General features: G+C 36.3%; 1 protein-coding gene across 1 annotated transcript in view; it reads left to right on the top strand.

Annotated features, from left to right (window-relative positions):
• The first annotated feature begins 11 nt into the window (after nucleotides 1-11).
• The window catches only part of TBC1D19 (TBC1 domain family, member 19), a 56281-nt gene continuing 41314 nt past the window's right edge, over nucleotides 12-14978 (top strand). Inside the window, exons 1-5 of the mRNA XM_009321402.1 lie at nucleotides 12-84; nucleotides 3727-3803; nucleotides 9906-9978; nucleotides 10748-10793; nucleotides 12573-12648. Of these exons, the coding sequence (XP_009319677.1) occupies nucleotides 12-84; nucleotides 3727-3803; nucleotides 9906-9978; nucleotides 10748-10793; nucleotides 12573-12648 (345 nt within the window). The remainder of the gene's footprint in view (nucleotides 85-3726; nucleotides 3804-9905; nucleotides 9979-10747; nucleotides 10794-12572; nucleotides 12649-14978) is intronic.

Here is a 14978-nt window from a genome sequence, read left to right as displayed (position 1 = left end):
CGGCCCAGCCCATGCGGCCTCCGCCGGGGCAGGAGCCCGGGGCCTCCCCTCCCTCCCTCTTCGACGGGGCCGGGGAGCGGGCTGGTTGGTTTCTAGAGCTGTATTTATAGTTTCGCCCCCTGGGACTGAAGGATTTCGCAGTGAATATGAAGACCATCCTCTTGAAATCTCAGTGCTTCATATAGTTCCTAAAATGAATCGCTTTGTCTTTCAGTCTCTAATTTGGAAAGCTTTAAATACCGTCCCCCCTTTCCTCCTCCAGAGTGCCCCTGAGAAAATGAGGATTTGGTGAAAGGAAGTGAAAATAAATGAAAAACGCACATGAAAGTACATTTTTGTAGCTGGGAAAACAGTTGCTTTTTTATATTTAGTAACTTATCTGCACTCGAAACCAGATTTTCATATTACAGCTGAACTTCATTTAGGTTGTTTGAGATTAAAATTGTGTCAATGTTCATGATCATAATAACATAATAGTGGTGCTGTAACGATTATTGTGTTACTGAATTATTTTGGGTTGGGTTTTATAAAATCTTTGGGGTTTTTGTGGTTTGTTTTTTTTTCCAAACAGTGCTTAAAATGGTACAGTTTTTTTAGGATAGAATGTCCATTATCTGCCTTAGTTTTGTTAGGTTTTTAAATGAAACATGATTTTCTTCTCTGAATGTCTCTAAAGCTTTCCATTGCAAGTGACGTCACTGCGTGCCTTTTATGTTTGTTTTGGTTTGGTTTGGTTTGTTTCTACATTTGCTGATTTGGTCTCTAAACGCTTTTTTAAAGTCTGCTTTGCTCCTTTTGACTTACTGCTCTCTAAATAACGTAAGTAAGCAAATGTGCATCATTTGAAGGTGGCTGGAATTATAAAAGAATGTAGACGTTGGGTTCTGCTAAGTGTTGGGGAATTCAGCATCCCGAATAGATAGCCTGATACGAGGTGTGAAGAGTCAAATTCAAGACCTTGTCCTCAATAAAAGCAGCGATGGGATTTCAGAACAGGACTCGCTTTTAACAACTACGTTACTGATTATAATAAAACTTGTATGTACTCATCTCTGCATTAATTCTTTTGTCTCTGTCTCCCGTGAGGCCCGATTTCACAGTCATTTGATACTTTGCATGTTTGTTTTGAAACACGGGGAAGCTTGGTGTCATCAAGACTTGGCAGGGTGTTTAAATATTGCTGGCGGATGGCTATGTTGTACAGCCATTTTGTACAGGTGGGCACTCTGAGGACCTTAGCAGTGCCCTTCCATGGCAGTGTTTGATGTCTGAAAGGGCAGTTAAATGCCTAAATCCCTCCCTGACTCTATAGAATATCAATTTACTCAATACAAGCAGAAACTCTGCATAATTAAAGCATAAAGGAAACCAATAAAATAAATAAAACACAGTGTATTGACCACAGCCAAATCTGTCATGATAGCTTTGCAGAACGCTGTTTTACAGATTTCTTGGAGAAGAAGAAAACCATGTGTATATACAGGTCAGAAGATTATACTAGTCGTATGAAGTGCTAAGGGGAAAGAAAATAAACAGGGCAACAAATTTTCAAGTTGATTCTTAGAGTAGGTGTTTAATGAGTTTGTAATAGAAGATTAAATCAGAGCTATAGTTCAGTGTAGTGATCTGAAAGACTGGAAAGTTTTTAGATACATCAACTAGAGGATTTCTCAATGTAAAGAGTCAGGAATCTGTATGTTCTCCTTGATCTTGAATTTTTTTAATTGACCTTGCATGCATTTATGTTCTTTCATGTACAGTATAGACTTGTTTTATTTATAATGCTTGTATAGTCATATTATTGCTATACTATGCAGTTGCAAAGACCCTATCAGTGAGTTCCTTATCTTTGCTCCATCCCTTAGCAGCAGTACAGAATTCTGAAGGTTTCTGAATTTGGCTACTCTGTGTATTAAATTAATGCTTGATTTCCCTCCCATTACATGTGGTATTTCTGTAGTTGAATTACCAAATATGAAATCTTTGCTATCGCTATGCATCACACCTGAACTCCAGTTTATTGGTAGGATATGGTGGGTTTTTTGTCTGCCGGTTAACAGTCAGCTTCTGAACAATGCTTAGTCTGCACTGGTTGCAATATTAGTCTATAGGTGGTCCCTTTTTATATGTTTTTTAAGCTATTTTTTGGGAAGCATACTGTATTTTGAGAAATCTGTTGAGGCAATGCATCAGAATAAAGCTTACTTATTGTTTTGGATATTTATACTACAGTTATATTTTACCTTTACAAAGATTGCTGTTTATCTGTCAGTGTAGAAACCAGCATTGCTGATAACTCCTTCCTCAAAAATATTTACTGTCTCTGAAAACGTGAGAGTCAGAATGGATCGTAAGGTCCATTATAATATTGCCTGAAATTTTTGAGAGGTCATGTAGTCTCACAAACAGTATTTTAACTATTAACAAAAACTCTGTTTTGTAAATTCACCTCTTCTTTTAATGTTTAGGAAGGAGAGCTCAAAATGAACAGTTTCTTTCACGAGTTAATAGAATTTTGGGGAAAACACAATATCCTGACATTATTTGTGAGAGTTGACAGAGTAGCCCTGTGGTTCTGAACTGGTCACACCAGCGCTATGCTTGGCTGTCACCGAGAGCCTGAGCTAGTGTCAAGGATTGTGATACACAATCTCTTTGAAATAAGTTTGGCATGGGCATCAAATGATTTGCTGTCACAGCTTTAGCTCTGTGGATACCAAGATAATCACATTTTTGTCCTGAGGACTGAAGTAGAGGTAGGGTCATATGCTTGTTAGTGACGATTTGGAAAATAAATGTTATGTTGATTTTATAGGTTGAGTTTTGGTATATTGATAATGTGCCTGCAGTTAATACGAAGAGATTAATGCAGGAAAAGGTGTAATGTGCCTGTCGTTTGCCTTAGAATTTCTTCAGGGCATATTTTGTAGTGTGTTTGAAAGGAAAGAGAAACAGTTACAAAGAGCCAAAATATTAGACAGTGGCTTTTCAACAGGTAGAATTGCTGCTGGGGTTATTGGGGTATCGGAGGAGAAATCTGATCTCAGTTTCTCAGGCACAACTTTCACTGTGTGAGTTTGTAACCAAATTTGTTTATTTGCTTTTGTCTTAATTTTTCTCCTCCCTTTCTGAAATGTAAATGTTTTTAAGGTAAAAATTAGCGGTGGTTGGAAAAACTGAGACACGGACATCTTCAATCACAAAATGCAGTTTGAAAACAATTTTTTTTGTGAAGTCTTGCTAAAATTTTGTTTTAGGGAAAATCTTTGTCAGAGAACTGACAATGGAAATGGAACAGTTCCGAAACATGAAAAAAGTGCTACCTTTTTAACACATTTTCATTTGCAGAGAATTCAGAAACTTTGTTTTTCATCATGTTTGAAGGCAGCCAGGCTTTATTAATTAATTAAGATTAATCAATCTTAATTTTTGTCCTCCGCAAACCTCTGATAGAAATCAGTCTGACTCTGAGTTGCCTGGAACCTCTAGTGGCCAGGGGCAAATAACAAGTAAAGTTTAAAATAAAAAAAAACAAACAAAAAACAAAGCAACCAAACGAAAGCTTCAGTAGTTTATTCCTAAAGAGCTTTTCTAAAACAGGAGCTGAAAATAAAATGAAAGATAAAGGTTCTAAATTGTATTTTAAATTGAACAAGAAAGACTCACAATACAAGGAATCCCTCCAGCCATTTTCTGTGTAGACGTTCTCAGATTTGTTTCTTGCAGGTATGTCTGTAGTGGGACAACTTGAAGGAGAACTTTTAGAAAAACAGGATAATGGCTGTCAAAGTAGGCTAAAAGTGGTAACTTGAGTGTAAGAATCAGCTCTGACACCCCACCCCAATCTGACAATTGAGTACTAAGTTTGGGAGTGAGAAAAGATTTTAGGAGGTACCTGAAGGTATGAACAAGGTGTGGAGAGGAGATATGCTAGGATATGTCACGATCAGAATGATTGTCCAGAGGAGAGGACTCTGCCATCACTCTTTGAACAGGCCTGTGACTAGTACCAGAATGGTTTAAAGAAAATATTAATCGAAGTGAGAGGTAAGGGTTAAAAGTCTTCAAATGGGGCAACGAAGGAGAGGAGCTTGCTTTGGGAGCACTAGGAGTGTTGCAGCTGGGGTATTGCCCGACTGTGTGCTTCTAAAGGGAGTACAGATAAACGTCTTGGAAATCTGAGGATATTATTTTAATGACATTTTTCTCCAACAGTTAAAAAAAGAAATTGATACTGATCTCTACATAAGTAAAAGATCACATTAAGAAGGAGAATGTTTCTGTGAAATGTAGCATTTATTTAATAAAACTTAGCAAATAAATGTAGGCTCATGAGTCATCATAGATAATTAATTATTCCTTTTCGTGCATTGTATTTAACAAAGGGCTTACTATCCCCTCCTGATAGAGCTTGTACTTTGGTTTAAATGGTTCAGTAGTAACATTTGCAGTGCAGTGAATTTTAAATTGAAAGCAGTTGTGAATACAGATTATGAAGTTCAGAAGCAATGCAAGCTTGATTTGCAGATTTTATTTTAGTAATGTAGATTATATGTTTTACCTTGTGTGTGTGTATTTTATTTGCAGCATTAATTTTATATTCAAATAAAACCTAGAAAATTTATTAAAACATCAAAATTATATTATTAGAAATGTATCCTGCATATCTTGTGGGAGAACATAACATTTGAAGCTGTTTATTCCTGTATGAGGCTAATTGAAGCTCTCTGTTTCAACTGCTAGGTTATTTTTACTTGTATAAGAAAGTTCACAATACTTTTTCCCTTAGTATAATTACTGTAGAAATGTACAAGGGTTGGAAAATTATCAGTGTAATAAGGGTTTTGTACTTACTGAAATTTGTTTAGTTATGCTCAGAATCATTCCTCTTTCTGTTACAGAAAAGTATGAACCAAAACCAAAATCACTCCCTTAAATTTGTAGGATTTTAAGTGTTTAGAGAGTATTTACGTTGAAATTGTTGTGGTTGTACTTGAAGTGGTTTTTAACAAGTCGGCTTGATCCTCATAAAATCTACTAATGGCAGAATGGAGTATGTGAGAAAAGGTGAATATTTATTAGCTTTCATTGAATTTGCTTCTGCTAAAGTTGGACTATATGTGGGGTAGTGTGCTTTATTGTAATTTGGGAAATAATAGCAATAAAAGCTAAAAACGTGTACTTGTGCAAAATCATAGTGAACAGTAATAAATGCTCTGAGAGTGTACATACTGGTCTGAAACAAAAAGGCTTTGAAGAGAAATTATGGTGGATAGCCTGTAAAAATATTTAGATTGTGTAAAGTTATCTGCAGAACTGTTTGCAGCAGGATAAAACTATGCGTTCATCTGATGCAGTTCCACATTTCAGTATAGTTGGATCACTTCTCTGCAGTGTTTATTCTTGTTGAGAAAAGAAATAGTTTAACACTGGAGTTATGCTGGAACACTTCGTTCTGTCAAGCCTCTTCTTTGTAGTATGTTGCTGATCCTCCAGGTATTTTCCTATACTTCTTTGAGTGCTGTGCCTTGATGGCTCATCTGTCCTCTTGCATGATCAGTGCTGCTCCAGTCATGATGACTGAATGCCATTTCCAAATTTAGATGCTAATTTGCAAATAGATTTGTCTCTTTGTGTTCACTTGCTCTACAGCTCAATTTACTACACCCACCAACTTTTTCCAGCTAGCTCTGTGCTATCCTTTTGCTTGCTTTCAGCCAGATCAATGTTGAGTGTCTGGATTTTCTTCCGTCTTGGCATCCAGGTACAGAAAGTATAATGCGTTTAGAGTATCACGATGGTGACTGCCCAGATCTCAGCAGAATACCTTATCAAAATCAAAGGCGAAGATGATGTGCACAGAACATAAATACAAAGCCGCCTTTCAGAAGGTTTGGCAAGATTTTGAAAGTCCCAAAACTATCCTTTCTCTTCTGTACAGCTGAAGGACAAGAGGGTGTCAACAAATGCTGTAATGATAGCTTGTTTTATGAAGGAACGTCTAACAACTGGTTGCTTCTTGATTTGCAAGAAGCTGACTGAGACTGTAGATTAACGTGAACACACAGCGCCTGAACCCTGGTGCCCTATCCGTAAGAGTATGCACAATGCCAGTTACACTGGAAGAGAAACTGGTAGGCATTAACTTCTATTAAAAATAATTTGTTACTGCTTGCTGAATTATGCTGCATTCGTCCCTGTCTCCTTTCAGGACTCTGTCTTGGCCTGACTGAGCCTCTGAATAGCGTGATTTCTGCCTTGGTCTGGCTGTCACTCTTTGCCTTCACAGGTTGTTCCCTTATATTGCTCACTCTCCTTTACCCTGCTTGTGATAGCCTCCTGATAGTACCAGATTTTTTTTAAAAGAAGGAAGATACTTGTTCATCGAGATGTGTGTATTGAAATTGGGGAGTCTGTAGTTCTACCTGGGTATATGCTGCATTTTGATCATGCAGGAAATTAATTCAATTCATCAGTACAAATGTCATCAAGGTGGTTTTTTCCCCAATAAAACTTAGCCAGGCATTTTTATCAGTGTAAATCATAGTAATGCTTTTTATATAAATAAAATTTTGTCAACATGTTTACATTCTATAAAAAAAAAAAAGTGGATGAAAATGCAAATGATACTTAGGCAGTACATTGTATCAACCAGTTTACAACAAACAAACCCTACCAAAATACCTAAATATTTTTTGCAACATAGTGCAACACAGAAGTAAGTTAGACCAGTTAGTCCACAGGGAAAATAAAGGTCTGTGGGAGACCTTTAGTAGGTCTAGTAATTGTGGAACATCGGCTCTGCTAAGTCTCCTTGATTCTTCAATTTAGTGCCCATAAACATCCGTTTAAATTCCAAAGGGGTACCATTCTGTTAAGTTACAGCAAAGCAATTCTGAAGGTATTTCCTTTTACCTACCAAAATAAGTATTTTCTTCTTCGGCTATGTTACACAGAGCTAGGGTATGTTGTTCTGTGTTAGAACTGGCTACAGCTGCTAGCTGGACCATCTGCCAGATTCTCACCTTTCAGGTATCTAATTTCTGATTTGAAAACTGGTTGGCAATCCAGTATGTACTGAGTCTGTAACAGTTTCTGTGGCTCTGTAGCTCTGTGTAGCACTGTAGGAATCTATCGATCGTAACCCAGAAGTAAACAAAAAGAAAAGTGGAAATGGGAGGAGGCTTTGGCAATTGTATCCTGAAATGACAAGAGTGGGGACAGAAGTGCCCCCATAATTTGGGGGAGAATTTTCACGTTTCTTACATGAAAATTTGTCTCAGTAGGGCATTTTGCAGTCAAGAGAAGGAAAAGGACACAGGAAACAGGCTAAAAATAAAAGTTTTGATAAATTAAAGATTAACATAGAAATATTTGCTGCAGCAGGGCTAGGAATAGTAAAATAGAACTTGACTGAATAAATGGGCATGAAGAGGTGACGGTAACTGGTGGAGATGATGCACTTAATGTAATCCTTGGAGAAAATTTTCCCCAAAGTGCTGTCCTGCTTCCTTTTGGACTGCCACCCTGTTGCATACAAGAGAGGGTTTTTTTGTTCTGCAGCTGGGGAACAGGCTCTATTTGGAACAGCAGTTTACAAGAAAGTTCTCTGTCGTATCTTTTGGGCTGACAGGGAAAATGGGAAGTCATCTGTGTGACTGAACTCCTCTATCCCCTCTAACGCAATATGCTGTATCAATTTCCAGGAAACCACAAAAAAAAAGGGTCATCAGTATGAGTGTCAGACCTTCCTTAATGAGCCAAAAGCTCACAAATTTTACAGATATGTGAACAGCAGAGAATTAAAATACTATTTTTCTGATTGCACTTTTGTCAGTTCGTGCACTGTTTACAGTGTCAAGACAATGAACTCACTTTTTAGTAGATTGTAAAGCTTTTTTTCTGTTGTGATTCATCATCTGTCAATGAATTGTATTTGTGAGGGTTTTTTTGCGTATCTAAAAAGGATTTTGAAGCACGCGGACCAGGCCCCACAGGTAAACACCCCGTAGACCTTGGGATTAAAATTGGCCATATTTAACCCAGAAGACAAAGTTGAACATTTACAAAAGTGTGCACAACAACTTCTGAGGAACAGTATGGCAAAATCTGCCCAGTTTGACGCATGTTACTTTATTTAAAATTCATACAGGAGAGGTACAAAACCACTGCCTTGCAGCAGAAAGAAATTAAGCTCAGCCTGACATACATCAGTCCAAAACAGATGTAGGACTTTCCATCAAAGTAGATTCAGAAGGAGTCCTTCATAAGATATTCCTTGAGGCTGTTGCTTAAAAGGGTATTTTGTGAGCTGCCCAAGAACTCCCATGAAAATCTGTCTTTGTTTCCCTGCCTTTAGCGATGATCCTTTGCCTGCCTTTACCGTTGTGCTGAACGGACTATATGTTTGTCATTTGACATGAGAGTTATGCAACTCACCACACCTTACGGTTTGTGCTTATGATCACCTTTCTTTCTCAGAAAGCATGCTTACAGTCTCTTTGCTGTTGCAGTCGGTAAACCAAATATAAAAGCCTTCCTTACCTGTAATGGCAAGGTGACTTAAAATAAGAGCAGAAACGCTGATGCTATCAGTCTCTGCATTGTTGGCCATTCCGCCTTTCAACTAGGGAAAATGGAAAGATTTCCTTAAAATTCTGCATTTTGAATTCATCTAGACCAACTTTTCCAGCACGCTGTGCAGCACAGCAAATACCCTTTTCTGTATATAAACTGTAAAGCAAATGATAGGATTGTGGAGTTTGTTAGTTGTGTGCGATGGGCCTAAAGCATGCCATGCTGTCAGCAGTGCTGTTAGGGCTGGCAAAAGTTTATTTTTAATAGCAGCATAACTTACTGCAATAGAATCAGCAGCTGATACGCCTGCAGCATGTTGCTGAGTAGCTTTTGGTAAGAGCTATCTCACATTTCTAAGTAGATGATGTGGCCATATGCTTCTAACATATGCCTTGAGCTGTCATGGCAGTGGATTAAGTTGCACACGGATCTCCCAGTGTTATTTTTGAGTTAGCAGCCAGGATTGCTATTCTTTTCTAAACGCCTAGCTTTATCCTCTGGTGTTGATCAGCTATTGCCACGCTCCATGTTTAGGAAAATATGTTTTAGAAGTCACTTCACAGAAACTCCTGAGTTTCTGATTGTTGTCCTTTTGGACCTTTGCAGTCTATTTGTTTTCTCCTTTTGGTCTAGCTATAGATGAAGAAGGAGATGCTATAGCAGCTGCTCTTGCTGTTGCTGAAAAATCTGCAGCAACATCTGCGTGGTAGTGTCACGGTACAGTTGTAAAACTGGTTGGTGCCTAATTGTCTGTGTCCAGTGCATTTCATTACAAGAGGCTGGATATACCTGGTAGTCACAGCTGCAGTGGGGAATATCTGGTCCACAGGTTTTATCTGAACTTTGAGGATGGCATTTCTTATCTGAAAGAGGTGAACTGTGGGAGGTTAAGTGAGCAGTTATGAAACATTTTCAGTTTGTTTTTTTTTCATGTAGAATACAGTGAGTGGCTTCTGGTTATTAACTTGTGTACCTTATGACCAATCCTTTAATGTGTAAAGTCTAGCATTTGTGCTAAGTGTGGGGGGTACTTGCTCAGAATACTAAGCATATATGTCACTGGATACTCCCTCTGCCTTCTCTCTCCTTCCCCGCATACAGCTTTTAGCACTGATGTAAAAGCAAAGACATGGAGTGAGGAAAAAGTTGGCTGATTATTTTTTTTTGGCTGCAATTACCATTGTCAAGTTAGTAGGAAGCAGTTTGCTTTGTGTGTAACCTTAAGCATGTATGTTTCTTGTTTAATAACTTAAAATACACAATTTACTTACTTTTTAGTGCTTGCTTGATGCTTATTTATTTATTCATTTATTTATTTTTCATATTAGGTTAGCCTACACAAACCAGAAATTAAACTGGAATCACTAAAAGAAGATATTAAGGATTTTCTGAAGACGTCAGGTTTGTAATACTTCATTGATACATTTGTGAATAGTATTCATCTATGTAAGAATATATGTGACATACATGATGAAAATAATAGTTTGTGCAGCTTTGGTATCTTGTCACTGACAGTAGCCAGAAGCAGACATTCAGTGATTCCAGATTATTAAACGAGATAGAGAAAATTAAAAGGGAAAAAGTTCTTGGATTCCAGCAGCATTTTGAAAAACATACTATGCAAAGAAGTGATTTTATCATTTTATAAGATACTGGTAATGTTTTTGGAAGTTCTGAAAGCTACAAGAGTTCAGTCACTTCTGAAAATGGAAATTAGCATTCATGGAGGTACTCTTGAAAATTTTACCCTTAGTTAAATTTCCAATTTCTATTGGAAGCTATAGGCTATGTAACCATAATGTGAAGATTTGATGATAAGTGATATAAGATTTATAATCATCAGGAACATTGTGTCTATTAATGTTTATAGTTGTGTTAATAATATGATGGCTTTGAAAAAATAGCATATAATTATTTAACCAAAACTGTGTTCTAATTATTTGAGCAGTAGATGGAAATAAAGGATATTCGACCTTTATACAGGTCTCCACTTGCAGTTTTTCCTACCTTAATTAGGTTAAGGTTTCTTCATCTCTTCCTGTCTGTCTGGTAGGTAGACATGAATTGAGACAGGACAGAAGACTCTAGTGACTGTAAAGCAACCTCTGATTCATGTTCCATTAGTATTAATTCCTAAAGTTGTCTTCTGGATATTTTTTCATTTTAACAGGTTGGGAAAAGAAGCTTCAGAATGCTGTTTATAGTGAACTCAACGTGTGAGTTTATTCAGTATTTTTATTTAATAAGTTCTACTCACATGATTTACTTTTGATTCATTTGTGTATATGTAGGTGTAGGATGTGTTACTATTATCTGCAAGATCTGTCATACTAAAGGTGCCTGCTTAATTTCTGTTTTTAAAGTGCCATTATTTCTTTTTCGTCCTAGTGAAAATATTGGACTCAAGTAAACTTTAAAGAATGAGCGAAACAAATATCACCACATTTTTTAGTTACTTTAGTAATTTCTTTGTTGTTTTACTTCCAAAGGTACCAACAGTCATAATATAATTCTTGTGTAGCTGACGTAGTTGCTGCAAATGGATTTTAATTATTTTCAGATGTTTATGACAGCATTGCACATATTTGTTGTATTAATTATTAAAAAAAATCTTTAAGATATTGGATCTCTAGACTTACCAGATCAGTGCTCATCATGCTTGGGATATGGTTATAAACACGCTGAAATTTGTGAAATCCCCTTTTTATTGTTGTTCAGCGAACTTTGGATTAGACTTCTGGGAAGCATAAGTTACCTTTACATTCTGGCAAGGTGGAAAGGTGAATTTCATAACAGATATAGCCATAAATGCAACTGTATAATAAGAAATGTGTATGCAAATCTATTTGTGCTGATTTAAATAAGCTTGTTAGAGTTACCAGTTTTGAACAATGTGTCTTAGTAGTATGAGGGACTCAATTCAGCAAAATACTTGTAAATGTATCTGTTAGTAAGGATTCATCTTCATCATATCTTTCAAGGGAAAAATATTTATCTGTCTTTTGGACTAATGCTTATGCTTTCTTTGAGTTCACGGAAATAAGCTGCAAACAATAATGAAATTAGTCCTGGAAAATTGAAATTGGCTAAGAACACCATGATTTCATGAGCATTGCTGAAATCTGTTAGTATTGATTCCATTTTACACATACAGTTGTCTGGAACAAACTAGTGGCAAGTATAAGAATGACCTTACCAGTTAAAAATGGGAAGAAATTTGGGGAGGGTTTCCCAAAATCATATGAAAGGAACTGATCGAATACATATAAACAAATGAAAATTCAGGCTAACTATAAGAGAAGTTTTGTGTAAATTTTGTTTCCTGAAAGACATTTGAGACAGTTAAAATTAAGCTGGATGAAATGTTTGGCAATAACTCATTGGAAATAATCTGTACTACTGGAAGACAAATTAGTGTTTTGATTTTTTTTTTTTTTTTTTTTTTAGTTTTGTTCCAGCTTTTCTATTTTGGCATAATGCAGTTTATGAATGGATATTCAACTTTGTTTAGGTCAACACCGCAAAGTTCTAATTGCTTTGGATATGTACATGTTCACTGTTGATTTTTAAAAGGAAATCCTCCAAAAAATGTATTGTCTCTTGAAAAAATATAATATCCTGGATAGTAAAAGTTCCAGGGAGTCATAAAGATGACATGATGTGAAGAGGATACACTTCTAAAATACCTGATTCGTTCATAGATTTGATTTTGTTTTACAAATACATGAAATTATGAGGAAGTATTATTTTTAATACAAGAAGAACTCATGTTGAAATGTTATTAATACTTACATGTCTTTATATTGTTTGTGTCCATAGGAAAGGATGAGGAAGAAATACTTCTAAAAATAATGCTTATTTTTAGTTCTTAATCAACATACACAGTGGTTTTACTAGTGCTGTCATGAAAGAAGTTATGGTTAGGTTTACAAATACAGGATTAATTAAGCAAAATAAAAATCTGAACATTTAAAATATACTATACTTTCTTTAAGGTTTCCTGCACCCTGTCATCCTGCAGCACCGCCTGAGCATATGAAAGAACCATTAGCTTATATGAGGAAAGCACAGGTTGGTTGTTACTAATTTTACCGTTCGTATCAGATCTTTGATTAGACTATTTGAGATTTACTCTCTGTAATGTTATTGTACAGTTTCTAGGTTTTATACCATAGGAAAAACACAAATTTGTAATTGCATCAAAGTTAATGATGTTGTATTTGTGACATTTTACATACATACAAAAAAATGCTCAAGTAATTCTCCAACCATGAAAGAAGTAGGATACAGTGGCAGGTAGGTGAATATTGTAGAATAGAGACAATGTGAAATACGTCAAGGAGGAGAACTTGATTTTGTTGGGAAGAAGAAAAAGTGTAGCTATCGGTCATTTCACTTAGGGTTACAAAAATACTGTTATGGAGAGACACTGGCAGGCAGTTTGGCAATGAAAGACAATGGGCTGCAGAGATAGCGAGATCTTCAGGAAGAAGAGATATGTTTAGTACTTAGAAATGTGAAAGGAAGATGAAAAGTATAGAGCTAAGGAGCTTAAGGCATATTGAAGGAAAATAAGAGAAACTGGACTATAAAAGATTAAATGAGGATTTTTGGTGTCAGGAAAAAAAGTGTTTTTGCTTCACTGGTTTTATTTTTTCACCAATATATGCCATTTGAAATAAATAAAAAAAAATCCACATAAAAATGTAAAAAAATAAATGCTTCCAGAATATCATCGAACCAAAATATCTGAGGTAGGGATAAAATTGTATTTAACTCAGCTGTGCCTAGAAATATATTGCAGTATTCTTTCACAAGGTATTCAAAAAATTGTGTTACTTTTTCAATCATATTGTTGTGTTTTCCAGTAAGTCTTATCTTGCTGTCCTGGATTTTAGTCTTTAGCATCTGGGGACACAGATTGTATTAATTTTTCTTCTGTGATGTGAAATGTAATGCCACAATTTACTGCCTGAAAATAATCACTCTTATCAGTTTACTAATGCGAAAACCACAGAGGTGTATCTGTGTATGTTTGTCTAAACCAGTTTCATTGGTTATTATTGTATAAAAGTGTATACAATACTTATGGTAACCAATATTTTTAGCTCTCTGTGGAAAGGACTGTTTTTCTAATAGTTTAGGAATGAGTAGGAGAAGTCCTACCTTTACTAGCTTCAAAATTTCATAGCTCTATTTCAAAGAGTATTATGCATCCCTATGCTCTGGGGTGGGTTAACCCTAGTAGGCAGCTCAGCTGCTTGCTCACTCCCCCCAGCGGAATCGGGGAGAGAATCGGAAGGGCAAAAGTGAGAAAACTTGTGATAAAGACAGTTTAATAGGTAAAGCAAAAGCTATGCATGCCAGCAAAGCAAAATAGGAATTCATTCACTCCTTCCCATGGGCAGGCAGGTGTTCAGCCATCGCCAGGAAAGCAGGGCTCCATCACGTGTAACGGTTACTTCGGCCAAATGTCCCCCCTTCCTCCTTCTTTCTCCCAGCTTTTTTATTCAGAGCATGATGTCCTGTGGGGTGGACTATCCCTTTGGTCAGTTGGGGTCAGCTGTCGAGGTGTGTCCCCTCCCAGCTTCTTGTGCACCCCCAGCCTACTCGCGGGTGGGGCAGCATAAGAAACAGAAAAGGCCTTGACGCTATGTACATACTGTTCAGCAATAGCTAAAACGTTGGTGTGTTAACATCGTTTTGGTCAGAAATCCAAAACACAGCACCATACCAGCCACTATGAAGAAAATTAACTCTATCCCAGCCAAAACCAGTAGATCCTCTTTCAAATCTATTCTTGAAATACAACTCTTCAATAAAGACATATGAATCCTTTTCACAGAGAAATATTGATAAATGGTGATAGTTGTGAAATAGTAATAAATACACAGTTAAGGATTTAACATATTTTCTAAAACCACTGAGGTACATGTGAGCATTTGATTTTCAAGATGCACACACGTTTATCACTGTAGGTAATAGGTCCCTAAGAAAACAATCATGATCAGATCAGTTGAATCACAACTAGGTTTTATTTTGTTACTCTTTTTGATTAAAGAGCAATAAATGATGTAAAAAGCTTACAAAGTCAGCATTTCCATGATTTTGTTTGTTTGTTTAAAATATTTGGAAATAGCTAAAATGCAAATATACATGTTGCTAAAACCTTTTGGGAGAGAAATAAAAGTGGAAACTTACCAATTTACTTTCATGAGGTATCGGAAATCTAATTAATGTTTTGAAGGTAGAAGGCTGTTTTTGTTTTATTTGTAGGTAGATTTTTTCACCTTACTTGTCTTTTAGCATCACAACAGTTGGAAAAGAATATTTTGGTGCTATCAACAAAATTTGTCCTGGTAGAAAACTGTTTTCCATATAAGTCATATTCTATTTTTATT

This window comes from Pygoscelis adeliae, unplaced genomic scaffold, assembly GCF_000699105.1.
Source record: "Pygoscelis adeliae isolate BGI_AS28 unplaced genomic scaffold, ASM69910v1 Scaffold133, whole genome shotgun sequence".
In the NCBI taxonomy this organism is placed as follows: domain Eukaryota; kingdom Metazoa; phylum Chordata; class Aves; order Sphenisciformes; family Spheniscidae; genus Pygoscelis; species Pygoscelis adeliae.
This window is presented reverse-complemented; position numbering and strand designations above follow the sequence as displayed.